This window comes from Cinclus cinclus, chromosome 14 (assembly GCF_963662255.1).
Source record: "Cinclus cinclus chromosome 14, bCinCin1.1, whole genome shotgun sequence".
In the NCBI taxonomy this organism is placed as follows: domain Eukaryota; kingdom Metazoa; phylum Chordata; class Aves; order Passeriformes; family Cinclidae; genus Cinclus; species Cinclus cinclus.
Window position 1 is genome coordinate 4,701,770 of NC_085059.1, and position 24,026 is coordinate 4,725,795.

Genomic DNA, 24,026 nt, shown 5'->3' on the forward strand with positions numbered 1-24,026 from the left:
AGGGATGCTCCCAGCAGAAATCAGGGGCTGGGATTTCACGGCCGTGTCACACACGGGGAAGACACACAAGCTGCTCCTTCGGGCTTTGCAATGCATCCATTTAAATCTTCCCTGAAACAAATGAAAACCTGGACTGGCAGGGTTTTATTAAGCCCAGAAGCCAAACTCGGGAATTGGTGTCTCCATCCATCCGCTCCAGCTGTGCCCAGGTGTTGGGAGGGACTCAGACAACACTGGGAAAAGGTTGGGCTTGGTAAAACCCCTGCAATGAACCAGGCTCTGCCACAAAGTCCCAAAGCCGAGCTCTGCTCCCACCTCGGATGTCAGCAGCAGCCTGGGCTCTGGCATCTGGGAGCAGCCAGATTCCTACCTCGTGCCTCTGGAACACCAGGATTCCAACACAGCAGAGGGAGGAGCTGCCAGCTCATCCAGGGTCACCCAGAGCAAGCAGCCACCTCCAAAAAATGCAAATTGCAATTTTCTATTTCATTCCCCACCTACAGCGGAGTTTCGTCCCCAGAACTGTGAGGATAAAGTCATGAACATCTGGGAAGTGCAGATCCTACGGCACGGAGAGTGTTGGGAACGCTCATGAGGTGGTTGTTAACTCCATGCTCCGAGCAGGGTTGTAACTGCATGCATTAAAAATGGCATGGGGTCCCCACTTTAAATAACAGCCATAAAACAGATCTTAGAGGTGGAAAAACACGAATCAGAAACGCCTCATCCAATAAATCGCAATCTCAGATATGTTCGCATCACGCAGAGACAGAGGGAACACAGGCTCCATGTAACAACTCCTAAATTGCTCGTATTTGGTCCTGAAATCCTGTTAAATTCCCTTGATGGCCAATGGGGAGTGACTGGCACTGTCCCCATTATGGCAGGGCAGAGCCTCCATGGAGCACCAGTTCCCAGGCTCCTTCCAACCAAAGCAAATCTGGGATCTGGGGGGAACAGATGCCTTTGGGAAAAGCACCGGGTGGCCAAGTGGGAGACTGAGCTTCTTTCCCAGCTCAGCGTGCCCCACCAAGGTGGGGAACAGCACAGGGGAATGCTGGGGAGGAAACAGTGATCAGCGAGGGCAACAGCAGGGATGACAAACACCTGGGATGACTGAGGAGCTGCCACATCAGCACCAAGCTCCTGGAGAAGTCTTCACCAGAACCAGCGTAATTCCTCCTGCAAAGGGCCTGGCTCAGCCCCTGCAATACAGCATTTTACTGCAGTCTGCACAGCATAAAGGGTCCAAAAAAGGAGGACACTGAGATGTGTGTTAATCAAGTGAAGAACCATCTACAAAGAAAAGGCATGGATCTGTCTTCCAGTTGAAAAGCTATAAATAGCCTTGCATACTTGCTTATCAGATTGGTTCGGCTGCAGGGATAATCTCCTGGAGAAAGCAATGGAAGCCCTGTTATGTTGGATATTTATAACCAGATGAAAGCTGAGAAAATGCACAGTCGTGTCAGGCTGGCGCTCGTGCCGCGGGATGGGGGTGCGGGATCCAGTGCGTCTCCGCAGTTTAACGGGAGGTCAAGAGCAGCTTAGTCTGCCCAAAAACCCAAGATCTGATCTCTTTGAGGGGCTGGTGCTGCTGATGAAGCCAAGGCAAGGACGTGGTGGGACAGTCCACAAAAGGTCACGAAGGTCCCACATCACTGAAGGATCTTTGCAGGAAATAAGTCAAGATCCTTCTCTGGGCAAACAAGGTCTGGTTGGAAGCACAGGTGTGGATATGCCACAGCTCGGGCAGGGCATGGAACAAACACAACTCTGGTGAGCTGGTCTAACACCCTCAGTGCCTCCTAAACCCCAAATCACCTGTCCCAGGGCCAGGGTCCCCTCAAAATCTGCTTAGAGGATCACAACCCTGAGCTCAGCTGAGAGAGCCAGGACCAGCTTGGGATAATGCTGATGGATCCCCGAGAGCTGCCACGGCCTCTGCACCCAGCACAGGTCAGGACAGATGCTGGAGCCACTGGAGCCTGATTCCCAGCCCCTGCCATGGGAAGGCAGCCAAGACAGGACATTCTGGGGGATGGAGAGTGGAGCGGGGTTATGGCTATTCCCTGGGAGCCTCTGCTGAGTCTGTACCACACATGGGCATTCCATGGTGGTACATTGTGGGTACATGTGGGTACATTCCATGGGTACACAAGGGCGATTCCTGCTCTCCCGCGAGGTGAACACATGTAGGGCACCTTGTGCCAAGACAGGGAGCTGGTTTACATGGCAGGTTTGTGATGCTGTGGGCAGGGAGCCATTCCTGGGGGCTCCAGGCTGTGTCCCTTGGCTTTCCTCAGCTCTGCTCATCCCCATCAGGCGCACAACAAACATTCCAAGGAATATCCCAAGACAGCCCTCTGCCCCCACCTTCCAGGCACTCCTCTCTCTGCCCTCTTTCTACTTTTAGCCCTGCTCCTCCCTCATCATTTCTGAGTTTCCTGTCACATTCCAGGGCTCAGCCTTTCCTCCTCCAGGTCCATCACTCCCACTGACTCCATCAGCTCATCCATGGGGCATCTCCTTGCCCTCCACCCTTCCAGCCTCTCTTCCAAGTACTCAGGGAAGCCCAGTACTGTTCCCATGTGCCAGGGTTCCAGGAACTGCTCCAAACTGCTCTTCCCAAGTGACTGACTGGCACTTTTGGGGAGGAATGATCTGCACAACACTCGTGGACAGGAGAATGCAACAGATGGATTTGGGAACCCCACCACACTTTGCTCCAATGGTTGTAACACGGAGAACTCCAATGTTACTCCAGGAATAAGCTGGGAATTGGGAAGTGATGTTCCACTAGACCTGTCCAGTTCCACAACAGAGGGACCCAGCAGGTTTGCAGCTCCCTAAAAACCAGCTGAACACATGCTCAGCCATCTTCCCACCACACACACACCTGTCCCAAAGTCAAGGATGCCCCAGAAACAGGAGGAGACTTCAGGAGAACCCTCTGCCACCTCCTCCTCTTCCCTCCCGGAAGATTCTTCCACCCTGCCACCTCCACAGCCACCTCCCCTGGGGACACGAGCACAGAAGGCAGCAGGTACAGGAGAGAAGATATGTGCACAGCCAGAGCCAAATCCAAGGAAGCAACGGGAGCTGGCCGGAGAAGACAGCTGGGGGGGGTGGGCTGCAGCCAGGCAGGGCAGCACAGGGGCAGCACGAGCAGCACGACGGTGGATGAAGCTGCATCGGGGCAGGGGGAAGCAGCTGTGACACCACAGCCACCTCCAGGGGATCTCAGGGAAAGATGGACCCCACTGGAAGGTGACCTGAGGGGCACAGCGAAGGGACACGTCGCTCTGGGATCTGGTATGCGTCACTCCGCGGATCTCCTCAGCCCAGCCTGTGCCACTAAACCTGCTCTGTCCTCCCATAGCTCCAACCCCAAACACACATGGGGAGCTCCAGCACATCCCAAACCCCCGAGGCGGGGACAGGCACCCATGGGACCCCTGACTGCGGCACATGGGCTCCCCATGGACTGGGATACAGCCCCTCTGCTCATCCCTGTGCTGCCATCTCAGACCACCCTGTCAGGTCCTCTCCCTGCATCATTCCAAACCCACCTGTCCCCTGCCACACCCTCCTGTCCTCTGCCACACCCATCTGCTTCCTGTCACACCCACCTCTTCCCTGCCACCCCCACCTGTCCCATGTCACACCCACATGTCTCCTTGACTCTTCCCATCCACAGCTCACCCAGACTCACCCAGACCTCCCCTCCCCGCCACTCCTTGTCACTCTCTTGCTTTGAGCCTCACCTCTTCCCCATCCTGCCATCCCCACCAAGCCGAGCATGTCCCAGCCGAGCTCCACGCCCCCCACACTGGGGACACGGATCATGGAGCACCAGGAGCCCCGGGGACAGGTCCCAGGGGAGGGGACAGGCGCGAGAAGCTGGCACGTACCGTTCTCAGGGTGCTCCATCTCCCCGATGCTTCCATCGGGAGTGGTGCGCTCGTAGTGGTCCTCGGGCAGGGCCAGGGGCCCAATGCGGGGCCCCGATGAAGATTTGCTGCTGGGGGTCTCGGATTCCTCCAGCCCGCTGTCGTAGTAGCTGTGCTGGGAGGGGTCCTGCAGGTCCTGAGCCTGGCTGGCTGCAGAGAACGTCACTCGGCGATGAGGTAACTGCAGACAAGAGAGAAGCTGTTGCATCACCCACCCAGCAGGTGAAGGCAAAAGGTGGGGTCACCCACCCTGACTCCATTCTCATCCCCCAGGCTGTCCTGACAGACTCAGGGCCAGGTTCCATCCTGGCCAAGAGCTCCCCATCACATGTAGGGAGCACATTTTGCAGGGTCCCTGTGCTCCCCGCAAACCATCACTCCCTCCATGGTTCTGTCCCAACCTCTTCTGTCACCCACATGTCCCCTCCCATGGCAGGATGGCTCTGGAAAGGTCTCCCCATCAGCACAGCCTCCTGAATCATTGTCCCCACCCTTGACCAGGGGTCTCTACTCAGCAGGTTCTCAACGCAACCCCAGAGTCTCATGTGGCCAAGGCCACCCCAAAACCTCTGATGGCCAGCACAGAGCCACGGCCACATCCTCCCTCCCCTGGCCTTACCCCAGCTCCCATCCTCAGGATTCTCCACCCAGGGTCACCCCCAGCACTGCTTTGTGTGCTCCTTAAGCATTTCAAAGGCACTACCTCACACTTTCCCTCCCCAGCTCTACCTCATGCTCCCTGCCAGCAGCCACTAAGCCACATCATTATCCTGCTCCAAATCCTTCCACCAAATCCTCCTTTGGTGTGATTACAGAGGAGTGGAGAGGGTAGTACAAGTTCAAGGGGCAAGAGCAGGGAATGAAACCCAACCAAACAAAAAGCCACCACGATATTTCTCCACCAGAAATGCGTGAAGAAGCCCAAGACAGGATTATCTGATGGTGATCTGAAGGTGATGAGGCGAGAGAGAAGCAAACACATCATTTGGCTGAATCCCTTTTTTTTTTTTGTGCTGGTGTCTTTACTACAAATCAGTGGCAATCAGGCGTCCCACACACAGCGAGCACCGGCCAGGAAGGGGAAGGAATTGAGACGAACAGAGGGAAGGAACACAGAGGGAGCATTTAGATGAGCTGCTTTAAGGTTGGTTGGACCTGATTAAATTCACCACAGATGCTTAGAGACCTGATTTAAGTAACTTCAGAGCTGTTAGGGCTGCTTCTTTTTTTCCCCCCAAGATTTTCTTTTTTTTTCCCCTGAAGAATTTGTAGAGAATCAGGGAGCTTCCAGAAGACTGGAAGCGATCTAAAATAGCGCCTGTCTTTAATGATGAGAAAAAAGAAGAGCTGGAGAATTATAAAACAGTTAGCTTAATTTCAGTTCCTGGAAAAATACTGAAGCAGATAAAAGAACTCTTTGTAAGTACCTACAAGATAACAAGGAAATGAGTAACAGCCACTGTAGGTTTGTCACAAACAAACATGTCAAGCCATTGAACTCCTTCCTTTGAAAAGACAGCAGGCCTCGTGGAGGGAGGAGGAGCAGTAAATGTTCTAGCTCGACTTGAGGAAGTTTGTTTTTTTTTTGACACTGTTTTAGCTGATTTTCTCATAAGTAATGCAAGCAAACAGCAGAGGTGCAGCACAGTGCATCCCTGCCTGGGTAATGGGGGTGCAAATCATTTGGAAAGTGTTATTGCCAAAGGAATTACTGCAGACAGCCTTTTCAGCTGGGATCATGGATCAAATAAAGCTCCAGATTGTGTCCTGAGTCCATTGCTGGGCTATGTTTTCATTGCTGGTGTGACAGATGTGGAATGGATCTGCCACATCTGCACAGCTGGCTGAGGATCCCTGCACATCGCGGGCTGGGGATCCACCCACAGCGCCAACCTCCCACCCAAAAATGATCAGTGTTGGGATGTGGGAACGGGCTGAGATGTGCCAGCTCTGCTGGGCACCAGTTTTGAGCAGAAGTGCCCCACTTCAGCAGAGAAAAACAGACAAGCAGTCCTTAGAAACAATGACAAAATATTAAAAAAAAAAAAAGAGAGAAACTGGTTCAGGGAAGAGAAGGTTAAGGGTAGCAAAGACTGGAAAGAAAAAGTATCTGCTTGGGACCACGGCAGATAAGAAGGAGTGACCTCTACCTGCAGTGGGGAAGACCAGGTTAGTCACTATGGCAAAAAACCCACAGTGGTAGCTTTGGCCAAGTGCAGTCACAGAATCACGGCGTGGTTTGAGTTGGAAGGGCCTCAAAGCTCCTCTCATCCCACCCTGCCATGGGGCAGGGACACCTTCCAGTAGCCCAGGTGGCTCCAAGCCCCATCCAGACTGGCCCTGGACACTGCCAGGATGGGGCACAGGCACCCTGTGCCAGTGGGGTGCCAGAGCAGAGGGTGCACCCGTCAGATGAGCCCCTCTGGGGAGGAGTTGAGGACAAGGCAGCCCTGCCCAGGTGCCAGTGACCCTCTGGAGCCCTCTCCTAGCCCACAGGGATTGTGTGAACCCCCTGCACCCTGCCCGTCCAGCTGAAACCAATTTCCGGCCTTGCCACAGCCCATCCCGAGGTCCAGGCTCCTGTTTTCCCTCCGTGCTTGCACCAGCCCAGCCAGACGAGCCGGGCTCCTCGGGGTGCTGTGATAACACGAATAAACAACCTCCCAAAGCCTGTGACAGCCACCATCCCACCCCCCTCCCCGGGGGGCTCCGTCCGAACAGCAGCGCTTTTACCTGAAAAACACCTCCTTTAAATGTCACCTCCTGCCAGGCAGCACTCGAAAGGGCTCCTTTCACTGCAGGGCTCCCAAGCCCTGTCCCCTGCAGCCCCACAGGGCAGCGTGGCACTGGCACGAGGAGTGCCCCCCTCCCTCTGTGCCCTGGGAAGGTCTCCACCTGCACAGCCCCGCTCTGGAGTCATGGAAAGGCACAGAATCAATTTGTCGGGCCCTGACTCTCAGGAATTGGGTTTGGTGTGACCTTTCTGGGGGAGGCTGCAGAGTCTTTGAGCAGGCAGCGGCCTCTGCACAAGGAGCTGCTTGTGCAGTGCAATCAGAGCACCAGAGCCTTCTGTTTGAGGAGCCAAACACAGCAGGTCCAAGTCACAACCTGCAAACAGCAAATCTGTTTCAGGGCCCTCATCTTTGCTTGCCCCAGTTTTTCCCCGTTCCTTATCAGAGGTGACCTTTGCAGATGCCACCTCACCAGGGCTTCCTCCAGCACCTTCCTGCCCCTCCAACCTCACAGGTTTTTCCATCTGAGGTCTGTGCCAGCCTCTTAACCCTGAGCTACTCATGCAGCGTGACCCTTGAATCCATTTTCAAGTCGGCACTTCCCAGGATATCAGCCAGCATTCCCTGTTTCTCCACGCACAGCTCCACGCTGCATTTAAAATGCACTTTGTTTAAATGGTTTACCAAGCAATCTGGATTGCTCTGCATGACTGCTCCGTCCCCAGCACCGTCTCCCACTCCACCAATCTCCGTGGCAGCAGCAGGTTTATCAGCAGTGATTTTAGATTTCCTTCCAGACCATTGATTGCGGCGGTGAATGGCAGTGGGCACGGCGCTGCTGCCGAGGAGCAGCTCCAGGAGAACCTTGCTCCACGAGGAATCCCAGCCAAGCTTCCCTTCTCTAAGCTCTGGATAAACCAGATCTGCCTCACAATGCCGCGCTGAGAATCTCAGAATCCCAGGTTGGAAAAGCCCTCCAAGGTCACCGAGTCCAAGCTGTGCCTGATCCCCAGCCCAGAGCACTGAGTGCCACATCCAGGTGTTCCTTGGACACCTCCAGGGATGGGCACTCCAAACCTCCTGGGCAGCTCTTCCCAATGCCTGACCACCCTTCCCATGGAGAAATTCCTGCTGGTGTCCAACCTCAGAGCTGTGTCCATGCAAAATAATAAAAATAATAATAATGATAACAAGAAAATTCTTATTATCAGCTGGACACATCCATCAGTCTCTGTACCCAACACAGACCAGCTCTGCCTCTCCAGCCCCACAGGAATGCCTGGAGCAGCCCTTGTTCCTCACAGAGACCAGGACCATGCCTAAAGAAAGGTTTAAAAGCCAGACCTGTCACGTAATGCCAGTGCCCAGTGTCCCCTGCCATCAGCCACAGTGACTGACGTCAGTGCTATTTCCATCAGCCATTCCCTGCTTTAGCCATTAATCCAGTTGTTCCCTGGGGCTGCCGAGGACACCGAGCACTGCACAGCCCCAATCAGCTCTTCCAGCTGCTCGTGGTATCATTGCCCTCCCAGTCCTGCCCATCCCGGGCTCCCCAACTCCATGGACACCTCCAGAGCAGAGAGATCCCACCATTTGGTTAATTATTCTGTTCAATTATGTCAGATATATGCATTTGGAACGCCTTTGTTGGTTCCCAACGCATGGGCAGATCCCACATCCTACGCTGTTATGTCTCAGCCCAAATTGCTCCAACTATTTAGTCAATACTTTTGCATTTTTCTCCATAATTAACAATTTTGCAATCTCCACTTGGAATTGACAGTTCCTGAATTCCACCTCTTCCCGGCACATTTTTTAAAGTGCTTATTGTGTTGACTTTGTAATAATTGATTTTCCCCCAATGTCTTTGGCTTTGCTTGTTAATTTTCTACACTCTAGAACGACTCATTTCTCCTAATTGCTGTAACTCCCTCCTTTTACCCCCAGTATTTATTGGCTTCCTACTTCCAACTGCTGCCACTGTGCTGGAATGGGATTTGGGGCAGAGCACTTTATTTGCTCAGCTCAGAAATTGTGGCTTTGGATAAAAAAACCCTCCATTTTCAGGGCTCCACAGTGCTCACTGTGATATTTCTGATGGAGATACCTCTGCCAGCGCCACATCTGAGGGACAGACAGAGCCCCTGTCCCCCCCTCCGCAGGGATGCTCTGATGGGGATGTTCATCCCCAGGAAAATCCTGCAGGTTCCATGCTGCCGCAGCAGAGGGATTTTTCCTGAGGAGGAATCACTGGCAGCTCTCTCTCTGATGCCCCCCATCCTCTGTGAAGTGTTCTCCTGCCTTTTGGAGTCCGTGCCCGCTCTGGCCTCTGTGTATTCCAGAGCAATGAACTCCCGGCCCATGTGCTCGCTGGAAAAGCTCTTCCCTTTGCTCCTGCTTCTGCTGCCTGCTCTTTTTGCCTTGAACTTCTCCTACCTGCAGGGTTGTGAGGGAACAGCAGTAATTGTTCTTCGCTCTGCCCCTTTCCTGTTCCACAAATCCGGGCTTCATCCTGCTCTGCCAGGTCCTCCTGCAGACACAGAGCAGGTCTGGCCAGCTCTGCTTCCCTTCCCTGTGCTCCTTCCTTCCCTGCTGCCCTTCCCTGTGCTCCTTCCATCCCTGCTGCCCTTCCCTGTGCTCCTTCCATCCCTGCTTCCCTTCCCTGTGCTCCTTCCATCCTTGCTTCCCTTCCCTGTGCTCCTTCCGTCCCTACTTCCTTTCCCTCTGCTCCTTCTATCCCTGCTGCCCTTCCCTGTTCCCCTTCCAGCTCTTCCCCAGTTTTCCAGCCACAGGGAAGTCAGTCCTAACCCCCCAGCTCCAATTTTGGGTCTCATCTGGCAGTAACAGGAACTTGTTATGGTGAGTTTTGGAATTTTTGTGGACTGTCCCCAACCTGGTCCTGGCTGCACATCCCAAACCCCCAGCTCCAATGCCGGGCTGTGCTGATTCCTTCTGCCATGAGGGCACTTTAGGAAAAAATATGCTGGGAGAAATTTCTTCATGGGAAGGGTGGTAGGACACTGGAAGGAGAGTGGTAAAATCCCCATCCATGGAGGTGTTCAAGGAACAGCTGGAGGTAGCACTCAGTGCTCTGGGCTGGTTGACACCAAATCTTGGAGGTCTTTTCCAACCTTAATGATTCCATGGGGATTCCTACTCATGGATGCTGGATGGGGACCCCACACTCCTCAGCCCCTCTGCTCCCTCCTGCTTCTTCCTTCCCTCACTCAAGCATCTCCAGCTCCCACCAGGACCTGCACCAGGCTGATTCTCCTTGCTAAACTCAGGGAAAACAGACTCAGCTCAAGTGACAGCAGTGCCAGGAATTTGGGATGCCGCCATGTCCCCACAAACCCAGGGCATCACCACCTGTGAAGAGGGAAGGGACCGAGCAGCAGGAAAAATTCCATTGTTCACAAAGGAAACCATAAAATCCACCCCGGGCACCCTTTTCCAGCTGGCAGGAAGGGAGGGGAGCCACCCTGCCCCCCATCCCTGAGCACAGTGGGGAAAATCCAACCCTTGTTAACTGGCTTGCTGCTGATCCCAAAGTGGGATCCGTGCCTCCAGGGCTCCTCTGGCAGCTCCTGTGTCTCCCCCACACGCCAGAATCCTCCTTTCAGGCAGCTGCCAAAGGAGCTGCTTCCCCAACAGCTGCCACAATGCAGCAACTCACAGGGCCGGGAGTGAAAGGCAATGTCAGAGCCAGCACCCGGAATATCAAAATAAGTGACAAGGGAGCCATTGTGGCACGGGAGTTACTCAACTTCGGATGGATTCATGAACCCCTCTCCTTTACAAACTGACCTGGAGCCACGCAACATCCCTGGATATGGAGAGGAAGAGGGAAAGATAAGCCCAGGGACCGTGCTTGGAACGACACCGAGCCAGCTTTCTGTGGGTGGAGGCTTGGGAATTATTTGCTTTGCCTGGCGAGGAGCGAGGCTCCAGTGCAGTGCAGCACAGCCTTCGGAGCAGCAGGCTGAGGGGAATATTATGTCCATGGAAACCAGGGCAGGCCTGGAGGAAAGCTGGAGCTGAATTGCCAAAACCACACAGAGCAACACTCGAGCTCCAGGAAACAGGGCACAGGCTCAGCTCGTCCCTGAGCCGACCATTTCACAGCTCATGTGAGCCACGAGAGCTTCTGCTGCCATGCTGGGCTGAGGATGGAGCTGAGACAGCTCTTCCCATCCTTTTCCATGACTCCCCAGCAGCACATTGTGTGACCACTGCACTGATTTTTGGAGGAGAAGCCCTCCAAGAGCCCTCCCTGCTCATTCTGCACTCATCCTGCAGGTGATGGGAAGAGCTCAGGGTGTTTCCTGGCACGGCAGCATCCTGAGGGACAGGGACAGGGACCAGGGACAAGGGACAAGGCAAGCACTGCTCTGACTTGGTGTCACCTCCTGGCATCTACAGTTCCCCTCTGCTCCTCCCTTGGTGGCCTGGGGAGTCCTGTCTGCCCCAGGGGTCCCTCCCTGCCCTGCCACAGCATCTCCAGGTGTTGAGGTGGTTAAGAAGTGCTGCATTCCCAGGATGCACAACACGAAGGAATTGAGGGAAGAGATCAGGTCCAGGGGCTCTGCCTGCTTTGGGCAGGGCAGGGAGATGGACAGACCCATCTCTAAGCCAAGGTGTGCTCTGTGCACACCTGTGAGACCTGTCCTTTATTCAAAACACTACTTCAGGCGCTCCCCAGATTTTGTCCCTGAAGGTGGTGTCTCCCTAAGAACCCTGACAATTCTGGAGCATGCTTAAAGGCCCCAGTCCAAATCTGACTTTACTGGGGTCACCTCCACCACAGATGCTGGGGTCCCACAGGGTGCACCAGCCATGGGGTGGGTGACAGCTCTGGTCCCTGATGCTCACGGGGTCTCGTGTGGTGGCTGCGTCTGCTCACAGATCCCTGCATCCATCCCCCACTCCCAACAACCCACTGCTGACAAACCAGAGGAGGCATCCACAACCACAGCGAAACCACGTGGGAATCCACGGAATGCTACCTCCCAAACCCAGGTATCATCCCAAAAAAGCACCTGCTCCCTCTCCTGAGTGGCTGCTCAGCTGACAATTAGCGAGTGCTGACCTTGCAGTCAGCAGACCCAGTCTCCAAGTCCTGCCGAAATAATGATAGCAGAGCAGCCAGCCTCAAATGGACATCAGCTCCCGAGGCACTATTTAATGAATAAATCCAGGGAAAATGCGGGCTGACTCCACATAGGTGCCCTGAAGCCTCCTGAAATTTGCATGATGCTCAAAGAAGCCGCCAAAGCCCGGTGCCAACCTGCCTGGTCAGATCGAATTTATCTAACTCAGAGCAAGATCTAACGCAATTAGAAACCCATTTAGGCAGCCTGGGGACAGAGCCTGCCTAACCCTCAGCCTATCCCAGCTCTGAGCCCATCCAGGAGGTGCCATTTGGCTTTTCTTTGGGCGAAATGAAGACGGGCAAGGAAAATATGGAAATAAATCGTCGGAAGGGCCAACGGTAAAATCGAAAGGGGTCATAATCTTTATGGAATGATGTCTAAATTGGCCTGGCCATGCTGTCCTGGAATGTCTGTCACCATCCAGCTGATAATGGAGCTATTCTGGAGATGGTTGGTGTGGAGTGGAAATTGCCCTGGATGCAGCAGGAGGCCTCATAATCACATTAAAACCATCTGAAGATCCCAGGGAGAAAAAGCTTCCAGGACTGGGAGCAACACTTGAATAAAACCCTCGAGGAATCCAACAGCTGCAGAGTGGGAAAATAATGCTGGAAAAATAATGAGCTAATCTGGCTCCCAGTTGCACCCAGTGGAGCTGACAGGGAGTGTTGAAGCACTGGGGAGAGCAGGGGGTCCCAAGCTGTAGACTCAGGGGTCTCTATTAAAATAAAATTTTAAAAAAGAGATAACCAGGAATGCTTCAATGGAAGCGTTTCTACAGAAAACCTGTCAATTTGCTGAAATCAGATCATTATTCAAGCGAACTCCTTGTTTCAGGGTTGAGGCATGGGGGGGAGATCTTTGCTGACACATGAAAATGAAAAAATGATGCTCTTGCAAAGGTACCTTTCACTTCAGGACTCCAACCAAGTATTAATTATAGAGCTCAAATCAGAAAGGTCAGGCAGAATCATGCCTATAGAAATTGCTAGCAAAAAAAATATATATTTATATATAATATATATTCTGATTGACTTGGGGAAAAGGGGAAAAACTGTCAGTTCTCCCTGATTTCCTTCCAAATTGAAAATTTTCCTCTGAGGGCAAACCTGTTTTGCAAACAGCTCTACTTCCACAGGCAAAGGGCAGCAGCTTTTCCTGTTTGCCCAAGGAATTGTGCCTGCTCCAGAGGTCTGGGCACCCACACATTGCAGAGATGGGCAGAGCCCTGATTTTAGTGGTCTGCACCTCCTGATGAATGGAGATATCGGGTGAGACAAACCTTCCTTTAGAGACTTCAAACAGGTAGGACAAGTCATAGGAAAGCTTCTTAGGGCCACTGATCTCACCTGCACTGCTCCAATTCCCATTCCCACTGGACCCCTGGGATAGGTGAGCTCCTCAAATCCCAGGATTGCTGTCACATCCTTGGCCAAACCAGATCCTGGCTCCAGACAAAATTCCAGCATATTAGCAAAGGTTTTTGAGCTGTTTAGGCAAGAAACACCCTGATAGTCCTAAATAAATCGTGATCTACCTGAAATCCTTGGAACAAAACCCCACCCCAGCTCCTCCAGGCACTCACAGAGCCCGGAATCATGACAGCCCAAAATGCCCAGTCCGAACAAGAACAAAGATCTCTTCCAACACCTGAAACGTGGGGCTTGCTTTCCACAGGGCTCAAGTGCTTTTGATGAACAAGCAGGAAGATGAAGGGATGAGTGTGAGAGGAACATCACAGGACACTTCCAGCAGGATCTCAGTCCAGAGCTCAGCCACGAGGTGCTCCCCAGCAGGGCCAGATCTCTCCCGAGCACCAGGGAGCTGGCAGGATGTGAAAACCAGGCCATGTGGGAGCAAAATAGCTGCAGGCTCTCAGGTTGCTGGGGCCTTTCAAGATGTCTCTGAGGAGCTGAATCAGGGCAGGCTGCTCCGACAGCTTTGGAGCAGGATCAGTTCCTAGGGAGAGAGGTGGGGATTTGCTGCCCTCCCCGAAGGACGGCTCAGAATTCTGATGGAACGTGCCAAGATCCCCATGCCACGTGCAGATAGGAGATCAGAGAGGGTGTTTTGCAAACCAGGAGGAGCTCAGAAGGATGTTTACATCCTGGGAAAGGGGCATCTTCAGGGATCTCTGGGCAGGACCCACAAGGCCTGGCTGTGAGTGCCACAAGGATGGAAATGATGAGGTGCTGGAGCTTTCTCCTGCTCTGCTGGCAGGTCACAACCCACGCTCCCACCACAAACCCACCCACGCTTCCCTGCCAGCAGCTGAAGGGCTGAGGCAGTAAACAGCTTCCAACACACAAGGCATTGATGAAAAACAACCAGGAATGTTTTTTTAAGGGATCTGGGGGAGTTGTTTTCTTTCTGATCCTCTGCCTGACCTCCTCTTCCTCTCAAGAGGGTCGGGTTGGGAACTACACTGGGAAAAGAAACCTTTACTACAGGTTGGATATGGAAACCAGGTCCTCAAGGGGGCAGAGACCTCCAGAAAAGTCCAGAAAGTCAGAGAATGGAATCATGGAATGGTTTGAGTTGGAAGGCACCTTAAAGCTCATCCCATCCCACCCTGCCATGGCAGGGACACCTGCCACTGTCCCACGCTGCTCCAGCCTGGCCTTGGGCACTGCCAGGGATCCAGGGGCAGCCACAGCTGCTCTGGGCACCCTGTGCCAGCCCTGCCCACCCTGCCAGGGAAAAATTCCTGCCCAATATTCCATCTAAATCTCTCCTCTTTTAGTTTAGAAGAGTTCCCCTTGTCCTATCATTCTCTACCTGTGCAAAATCTGTCTCCATCTTTCTTTGTGACTCTCCTTGGAGTACAGAAAGGGTCAGGACAAAAGACAAAGTCAAGGAAGGACCTGTTGGGGGGAAGCTGAGTGACCCTGAGTTGCAGTTCTTACTCCAGAGGTGAAGCTAAGGCTGAGCTTCAGCCAGGTTGGACAGGTGGATGCTGCAACCACAGTCAGAGGTGACAAGAAAAGGGGCACCAAGACGCCAGGGGTGATCTCCTTGCCCCCATTCAACCCTGCTGTGCCTCAGCTGAGCTGCCTGTGCTTTCTGGGGTGCTGAAGGATCAGGGCACTGCAGGAAGAGCCTCTCTGGGAATAATCTCCACTGCCCATCTTGGTTTCTGGCAGGAGCAGAGCTGGGTTGTGCAATGGCAGCACAGCCGTGCCCTGGGGATGGGCTGCGCCCAGGGCTCCTGGCAGGAGCTCTCACAGGACAGGGGTGTGGGGATGAGGGCGGAGGGGCAGGAAGGTGATTTGGGCCTGGCACAGGGCTCAGCATTCCAAAGGATGTGCCAACCAGCGGGACATTTGCCAGGGCACCATGGGAGCTGTGTCCAACACCCCACAAATCACAAAGGGGCTCTTTGGGACCTGCCCTGGCATGGCCCCACAAGGGGGGATTCACTCTGGGGGTCCTGGCTGGCCACCAGCTCAGGGACACCAGAGCACAGCAGTCACATCTTTGCTGTTCTCCCACGGCTCCCAGGGCTGCCCTCCTCAGCCCTGACACAACTCCAGCCACTCCGAGCCCTTTGCTCCAGGCATTCCTTAGCCCTTGTTCCCTCCACAACACCCTGTCCTACATCCTCCACCCTCTCATTAGTCCAACCTCCTTCCACCCCATCCCAGAACATCCCAGCTCTGTCCTCACCCAGGAACACCCCATCCTCCACCACCTCCGGATGCATGCCACCCTCTGTGCTTCACCCCATCCACAGACTCTGGGTGCTCTGTGGGTTGAGGGGCCACCGAGGGACACACAGGGACCACGAGGACACACAGGGACCACGGGGACACAGGGACCACGGGAACACTTCCTGTCACAGCCCCAGGTTCTGCCCCAGGATTTGGGTGTCGGGTGAAGCAGCCTGCAGGGCTGGGCCCCGCTCCAGGGAACAGCACTGCAGCTGAGAGCCCGGCCGAGCGGGCAGAGCAGTGCTGGGAATATCAATCAGGGAGGCTTGGAGCTGCACACACAGCCAGGGCTTTCATCCCCCAGGATCCACAGCTCGGCCAGCCAGGGGCTCAGCCCTGCTCTGGGAGGGCTCAGCATCCCTCTGTACTGAGGCCAGCACGGTCAGGAGAGACTGGGGAAAGCCAGGGCGAAGGGAAAGACTGGGAGAGAGGGTAAAGAGGAGCAGACGCAGTTGTGAAAGCAGAGGGAAGATTTGGCGGGGGTTAAGGAGTAGTTCCCCAGATCCAAGCTAGGAAAGGCCAACACTGGCTGCAAAAGTATCAGGCAGGGGAGAGGCTGAGGCTGTGAGAGGGAGAGAAAGAGGAGGGCAGGGAGGAATGAGAAGCAGGGAGGAATGACAAGAGGGGAGCCGGGCAGGGTTGTCACCCAGTCCCAACCCAGGCAAGGAGCACCGTCTGGGTGAGCCTTCAGGAGAGAAAGGACAAGGTCCCCAGCTCTGGTGGGGCCAAGGACAGCCAGGCAGGAGAGACCTCATGTCCTCCCTGCTGGGTCAGGGACAGTAAGTGCCAGCATCTCCTTGCAGACGCTGCCTACAGCGTTGTCACCTGGCCAAGGCTGCCCACCTTGCTGTCACCCGCTGTCCCTGTGTTCACCCCACTGCCACCCTCCACACAGCACAGCCTGTGCACAGCCCTGTGCCCCTCTCCCTGGGGCTGTGCACCCCCTGTGCCACCTCCTACCACAGTCCAGGCTGCACAGTCCCCACTGCCACCTCCTTGGGGACAGGGTTTGTACCCTGCCCTGTACCTTCCACCCAGGGGAGACTTTGGCTGCATCCCCTGCCTCCCCTACCCCTGACACACAGTCTGGACATATGTCTCTGCCACCCCTTGTCACAGAGACCGCTCTGCCCTCTGTGCCACGTCCACAGCGTGCTGGCAGTGAGCACCTTGCTGTCACCTCCCACGCACGGGCACAGGCGGGGTACACCCCACTGTCACCTCCCCCTGCAGCACAGCCTGCGCACACCCACGCTGCCTCTGGCTGCACATCCACCCTGTTCTCTTCTTCCGTGGCTGAAGCTCCTCATTTCTGAGGTCCCAAACACCGCACAGTGCTCTCACTTTCTGTCATCAACCCAAGTCCCCAGCACATACGTGCCAGGAGTCACCGCACCTTCCTGCCATGCCCATGGTGCCTTCAGCATCCTCACCAATGCCCTAGCACAGCGCACGAGCCACTCCCCACCCTGTCTTGTGCTCCCCCAGTTCCCCCAGGCACCCCAGTGATTCTCACAAGCTGCTGGGCTTTGACACAGCCACTCTCCCCAGCAGATCCAGGGATCCGCAGACCCTCAATGACACCTCTTTCATTTGATCTCGGCCCGGTAGAGCCAAATCTGACCCAAGCCCAGTCGATCCCAGGAGCAGGAGCTGATTCACAGTGCAGAGGAACTTCTCCCAGCCCAGCGTCTCTCTGAAACAGGGGAAAAGCAGGGCAGGTCCCCCATGAACCCTCAGCTCCATCTGCAGCTCCTTGCTGGATCCATTTATCAGCTCATTCCACGTGAGCGACCTTGAGAAAACCCACTGACCCAGGACAGTGGGAGACTTTCCCAGACATCTGCCAGCACCTAAACCTGCAATTTATGGAGACTCTGAGCTAAATTCTCAAACAAGACGATTTCATTTCTATCCATTACAGCCACAATATTCCTCTCCTCCCCTCCCGCAGAAAGTAATTAATGCTGCACCGCTCTCCGAGCCTGCGGGCAGGTGCAGGAACCTCTGCTGAGCTCCCTCAAGTTCACATCACTCCAGCCACTTTCCCGGGTGGTGGAGGGCTGTAAGGACCCGAGGCACTTCTTGGGAAAGGATGTAGAATATCCCCTCATGGTAAAAAAGGACAGAGCCTGGGAGCCAGGCAGAAGAAAGAGCTGCTCCCCACGCCAGCGCCTGAGTTCTCATCCCAGGTTCATCAAAGAGCTGCCAGGACGAGGAAGTAAGGGAAACTTCTCTCAGAAAGTTCCCAAAGGGAAGCAGATAGCAGGGCTGAGCCAAACCCCCAGACTGCCCTGCCCAGCCCTGTGGGGAGCAGTTATTGAGGTGGTTGCTGGTGTCTCCTTTCCTCCTCTGCAGCCATCGAATCTCCCCGCGGGTCCCAGCCCTGCCTGCCCAGGAGGCCCAGACACTTCCTGGATGGTTCAAGATAATACCTTATGCTGTTAGCAAAACAAACGAGAAGGCTGTGAGAGCCAAGGCTGGCACAGGGCTCAAACCACCGAAGCCAGAACCACTGGTTTCCCCGGCTGATCTAATCTCTCCCAGCGCCAGAGCTCCTCAGCCCCGGCAGCCTGGCGAGGCCACTAAGTCCCTGGGGAAGAGGTGAACTGGTGTGACAGGAGCAGGGATGGGTGCCCCAGTTTGGAAGAAAAAGCAGGAGAAATAGGAACAGGTGGCTAGGGAGGGGGTCTCTGAGATGGGATAATGGGATGGTGGGACAGGAGTGTTGGACTGCTCCTGCCTATCAGGATCCATCTTTTCTCCAAACAGCTGGAGACAAGGACCAGAGCGAACCCCATGGCATTGGCATCAACCCCATCCATCCTGCCAGGAGACCCCACACAAGGCAGAGCCATCTGTGTGGCGAGCAGGACCATCCTGCTCCAGCAAGCCTTGCTGAGTGGATCTCTCCTCCCCATCGCCTCCCAGGGTGGGGGAGCACCAGGATCCGGGCGCTGCTGACACGCCAAGGCTCCATCTGCAACCGCGTGCGCCCTCATTGCAGCACTGCGGCGGGCGGGAGCCGGCGGCTGCCAGCCCGTGCCGGAGGGATTTGGGTCAGGCTAGCCAGGCATAGGGATCTGGCTGTGGGACGCGGGTGCGGCTCAAGAGGTTGTGGGGATCAACCAGGAGAAGCTTGGAGGGAGAATGTTGGTGTGAAATGAAATGAAAGCTGGGTGAGCTGGGTCGGGGCTCGGTCTGTGTCCACACCCACATATGCGCGCGCGCGTGTGTGTGTGTGTGTGTGCAGGTGTTGGGAACCCTGTCCTTCAGGAACATCTTCAGAGGGCCGGGTAGTGACTGGACATGGGATATGTCAACCTGGGGATGAAGGGTCAGCACCATGAGGCCTCTGGACTGACCACTCTGGGTGGAGGGTTTCTGGAGATGGCCAGCCCACGTGAGCATCACTTCTGCCCTCCTCACAGGGCCTGAGTGCACCAGTGGCCAAGGACATGGAAAATATGACTGGGAAATTGCTGGGAGTGAGAGCCTCCTCAGGGGCAGCAGGGAAAATAAGGCACAACCGGTCAAAAATAGAAAACTTTATTGAAGTGAAATCCAACAGGGCAGCTGAGCTCAGCCCCACGGCAGGAGCCCAGCCTGCCACTCACCGGGGTACAAAGAAAGGGGACAGGGGTCTCATGGGGCACAGGGGGTACAGCATGGTGGGGGGGAGTGGGTGGTCCTCACCCACGGGGCCCCAGGAAGAAGACAAAGCCACAGGCACTCGCTCCCCCTCTCCCTCCCTGGCTGGTTAAGGACAGAAGTGCCAAAGCAGGAATGTGGTGCAAGCTCCTAAGTGGCCAGACAGCCCAAGAAAGAGGGTCCTGCAAGCTCCGTGCTCAGCCCACGACCTCGTGGCTCAGCTCCAAGCTCCAGTGCACACCAGCAAGCAGCCAAGATCTGCCTCCGCCCTGCCCCGCACGCAGAGAATCCCCCGGCGACACCAAGAGCAGTGACCCGACCGCAGCAGACACTCCAGTGCCCCTCTCCCCCGGCCCCAGCACAGCCCCAGCCCTGCCACGCAGACGGGCCATTCCCGTGCCACCGGGATCTGCGAGCCCTCTCCCGCAGAGCCACAGCTCCAGGCCCGGTGTTTGTGCTAAGGGAAACCTGGATTTCACCGTGCCGGCTGTGGCAGAGGGCCCGAGCCTGGGGGAAGCCGGAGCCTGAGCCTGGGAAAAAGGCAGAGCTTTGCTCCTCCACCCAGCCCCACCTGCCCAGGCAGCCGCAGCGGGTGCAGAGCTCCCTTTGAGGCGCCCTGGCGCAGGGATGGTGGCAGGTTCAGCCGCACCAGCAGAGCCGGGTGAGGCCAGAGCCTTCCTAACTTCTCCCCAGAGCAGGGCAGGGCTGGACCCCGGCTGTGGCAGGAGCAGGACCAGTCCCTCCTCCCCATGAGCCAGCCCAAGCAGAGGGAGGGATGGGAGGGTGGGCATCGCCCTCCTTAGTGCTCTTACGTGGTCCCCAAAGGGGACACAGGCAGGTGACATTCCCTGTCCGGAGCCCCACATGCAGACCCACACACATGCAGCGCCCTTCACATCACCGTCACTCAGGCAGCGCCAACAGGACCCAGCCCCAGGCGCTCTGACAAGGGCTTAGACAGTTTCTGACCTCCCCCCATCCCCTCCCTGCACCATGCTCAGGCTCTGTGGCTCAGCTCCAGGATAGTCCAACGCCAGCCCCCTGGGCCACGCATGCAGGGCTGGGGGCCAGTCCACGCTCACTCCCACACCTCTGTCCAGATGGCTCCCCGGTGCAGCGGGGGGGCCGCTGCCGGCCTCAGGATGAGGTCTCCTACCTGCTTGTTGGTGTATTTCTGGGGGTTGGTGCGGTAGCTGTAGTCCGAGTACTGCTCGGAGCCCGTCGAGTTGTTGTCCCCGGTGCCAACAAAGGTGTTGGTGGCCGGCAGGTCCTGCACCACTTGGTGCTTCTTGGAGGCGGAGGGTGACTGAGGCTGCAGCTGGATGGATGGAAGCGGCGAGTTGGAGCGGTAGTGGCGGCCCAGGTCCGGGCTGCCTGGAGGGTAGTTCAGGGGCAGGTGGATCCGGGGGCTGTCGCTGACGGAGTCGTTCATGAGGTTGAACTTGAGCGATTTCTGCAGCCCCGTCTCCTCCTCATCTTCTGTGGGTTTGGGCGGCTTGGGAGACTTGCTCTTCTTCACCTTGCCCTTGCTCTTCCCACTCTTGCTGGCCTGCTTGGGCGCGTACAGGTCCTTGGTCTCCTTCTTGCCTGCCTGGTAGCCGCTCTTGGCCTCGCGCTGCCTGCAGTAGCGCACCAGGACCACCAGCACGATGACCAGGGTGACGGCCACGATGCCAGCGATGACTCCGAAGAGGATGTTGCTGCGCTGCTTGCTGCGCTCGTACTCAGGGTCGCCGGCGATGTCGATGTCCAGTGGGGTGTCCAGGCTGTGCCCTACCAGCGTGTCCAGCAGCGTGCGGTTGGCCAGCGTCTCATTGACATAAAAGTGCACCAGAGCCGTGCCGTGCCGCGAGGGCTTGCCCTTGTCGTTGACGCGCACGACCAGGCGGTGCAGGCCGTGGTGCTTGCGCAGGATCTCCTTCTCCAGAGTGATGTCCCCGCTCTGTGGGGAGATCTGGAAGAGCTCGAAGGGGTTTCCTCCTGTGATGCTGTAGATGAGCTCTGCGTTGATGCCCGAGTCGATGTCCTCTGCCTTGACCTTGCTCACCTGCTGGCCGGGGCTGGTGTGGGGCAGGATGTGCTTGTAGGTGGCGTTGGAGGGGGAAGTGATGAAGGGGGCATTGTCATTCTCATCCAAGACGTTGATGGTCACCCCCACGTAGGCAGACCTGGGGGGATCCCCGCCATCCACCGCCTTGAGTCGGAAGGTGTAGGTGCTCTGCTGCTCCCGGTCAAAAGAGATGCTGGAGAGGATGGTGCCGGTGCCATTTTGGATGACAAAATCGCCGTTGTCTTGCTCTACCGACAGCTGGATCCGGGCATTTTCTCCTTTGTCAGCATCGATGACTGTCACCATACCCACGGGGCTGAGGGGCGGCATGTTCTCCATCACCGAGAAGTTGTAGCCACTCAGCATGAACTTGGGGTCATTGTCATTCCTGTCCATGACGTTGATGGCCACAGACGCCGTGCCCTGCTTGCTGGGGCTGCCCTTATCTTCCGCCACCACCAAGAACTCGTAGCGTTCCCGCTGCTCTCGGTCCAGCACCGCCTTCACCCGGATCTCTCCGGAGTCAGGGTCAATGGTGAAGGAGCCCTTGGAGGAGGGGTCTGTCACCAGGGAATAAACCAGCTTGGCATTGGAGCCACTGTCAGCATCAGTGGCACTCACCTCCATGACCAGCTCATCGGGCTCGTTGTTCTCAGGGAAGGCCACCTCAGTGAAGCTCTGGCTAAAGACAGGGGCATTGTCATTGACATCCATCACCTGCACCTTCAAGGAGTTGGTGCTGGAGAGGGGCGGGTTCCCCGAGTCCACGGCCACAATCTCAATCGTGTACTCCTTCACTGACTCGTAGTCCAGTGGTGTGGTGGTCTGCAGGAAATATTTCTTCTTGCTGTCACTGCCCGTCTCACTGGCCTGGCGCAGCTGGAATGGGACATCACCGGCCACCACGCAGGTCACCACGGCATTTTCACCCTCATCTCGGTCAGACACCTGCACCAGAGCCACTGCTGTCTCTACTGGCACATCCTCCGAGATATTGGCCATGCCATCCTGGTGGGTGACCAGCCCTATACCACGGATCTCTATGGAGGGCGCATTGTCGTTCATGTCCTTGATGGTGACCACCACCTGCGTGCGGGCACTTTTGGGGTTGGCGCCCTTATCCTTGGCCATGACGGAGAACTTGAGGGTACCGATGTCCTCACGGTCAATGGGGCCCTGCACGGTGATGAGCCCTGTGGTGCGGTCCAGGCGCAGCAGGCGCCGCACTATGTCCGAGGCCTGGTGGAAGGAGTAGTCGATCTCGGCATTGGAGCCCTGGTCTGAATCGTTGGCTTTCACCTGGGGGACAGAAGGACAATCGGTGAGCAGTACAAGGGCACGGCAGAGCGAGTCCGTCCGCGGCCTTCCCTGGGGACAGCCGGGGGGGTGGGGGGAACCAGGATTTCTTCTTCTGGGGCCAAGGGCTGTGGGGCAAAGAGCCTGGGACCGGCAGAGCTGCTGGGAGCCGCCCTCAGGCACGGAGGCTTTGCCTCGCTCTTCCGGAGAAACTGGCTAGGCCGGTTGGCTGCGCTCCCCTCCCAGCCGGCTCCGGCACGCAGGGAATCCTCCGGAACCATGGAACCGTGCCGCTGAGACCCAGCCAGCAGCGGGGAGGAACAGCTCCAGCTGTGCCCCCGAGGAGGGGCTGGAGCAGCTGCCTGGCTCAGGTGAGGGCAAGGAGGGAGGCAACGATGTGCAGAGCTGCAGCAGCTGCGCCGCGGCATCCGGGGATGCAGCCAAGCAGGGGCTGGGGCTGCCTGAGCCCTGCACAACACCGTCCATCCCCACCCGCCAGGAGCCCTGCATCCCCATAAACCTGCCTCTACACCTATTATTTGCTTTCTAAAGAAGATGAGGTTTGTCTAACATTTGCCTCCCTAATCGGCTCTCTGAGCAGCCTCTTCTCTGCACCATTTGCTGCTCTGCCGTTATCTTGCTCAGCAGATTTGGATGGAGAACGAAAGTTGTTAAATGTAAATTCCACCTTTTACCTCCACTCACAAAACAGGCGGAAGTCATTTTCCCCCTGAAAGATAAAAGCTGAGCAATGGCAGCAGCGGTGTCTCAGCCCATTCTCCTCCCGGCCATGCAGCTCCCTTATCTGCTTCCAACTCCCATTCTCTTAACAGTGAAAAATGAATTCTTGAAAAATTCACATCAGAATTAGCAGGCAGATGAGAGCTGGCCGCGCTCCGCTTATTAAGATGGCAGCTGCAGATAAACAGATGTCTACTACTATCATCTCAATGCCCCCTCCAAGCCAAATCCACCAAGATCCAGCCCCCTGGGCTCTCCGGGCCACTTTGCAGAGCTGCCCGAGATGAGGCAGAGCCCCCGCTTGCTGCAGACAGCAGGGCACCTCCAGAGCCATGGCCAGCCCAGCACACGGGCAGCAGGGATGTTCCCTGTCCCCACCTCCCGAGTTTCCACGGAGCGGCCAAGGGAATGCGACTTATGAAAGGCTCTATGTCTTGTCTGCGGGCAGCACTGAGACCAGGCTGGCCCTAAGCCAGATTCCCAGTGGCCCTCAGGTCCCAGCCCTCCCAGTAACCCAGAGCCCTGCTCCCCGCAGCCCTGATGCAGCCTCTCAGCTGTGTCCTCAGCCCCACTACAGCTGTGCCGCGCTCCGCATACTCTCCAACCTCGCTCAAGCAGATGTGAGATCCCAGGGACCTGCCTGCCCTCTGGCCCCAGGGTGACACTGTGGGTTCTTCTATCCAGCCCTCCCTCCTCCCTGGAGGAACCATGGCTCCTAGGTTGTCCCTGCAGCCAGGCAG

General features: G+C 56.2%; 1 protein-coding gene across 2 annotated transcripts in view; it reads right to left on the reverse strand.

Annotated features, from left to right (window-relative positions):
* The window catches only part of PCDH1 (protocadherin 1), a 52,774-nt gene that overhangs the window by 20,628 nt on the left and 8,120 nt on the right, over nucleotides 1-24,026 (reverse strand). For both annotated transcript variants that reach the window (XM_062502239.1, XM_062502240.1), the window contains exons 3-4: nucleotides 20,356-22,548; nucleotides 3,915-4,134 (exon numbers count right to left, since the gene is read on the reverse strand). In XM_062502239.1, coding sequence (XP_062358223.1) covers nucleotides 3,915-4,134; nucleotides 20,356-22,548 — 2,413 coding nt within the window. The remainder of the gene's footprint in view (nucleotides 1-3,914; nucleotides 4,135-20,355; nucleotides 22,549-24,026) is intronic.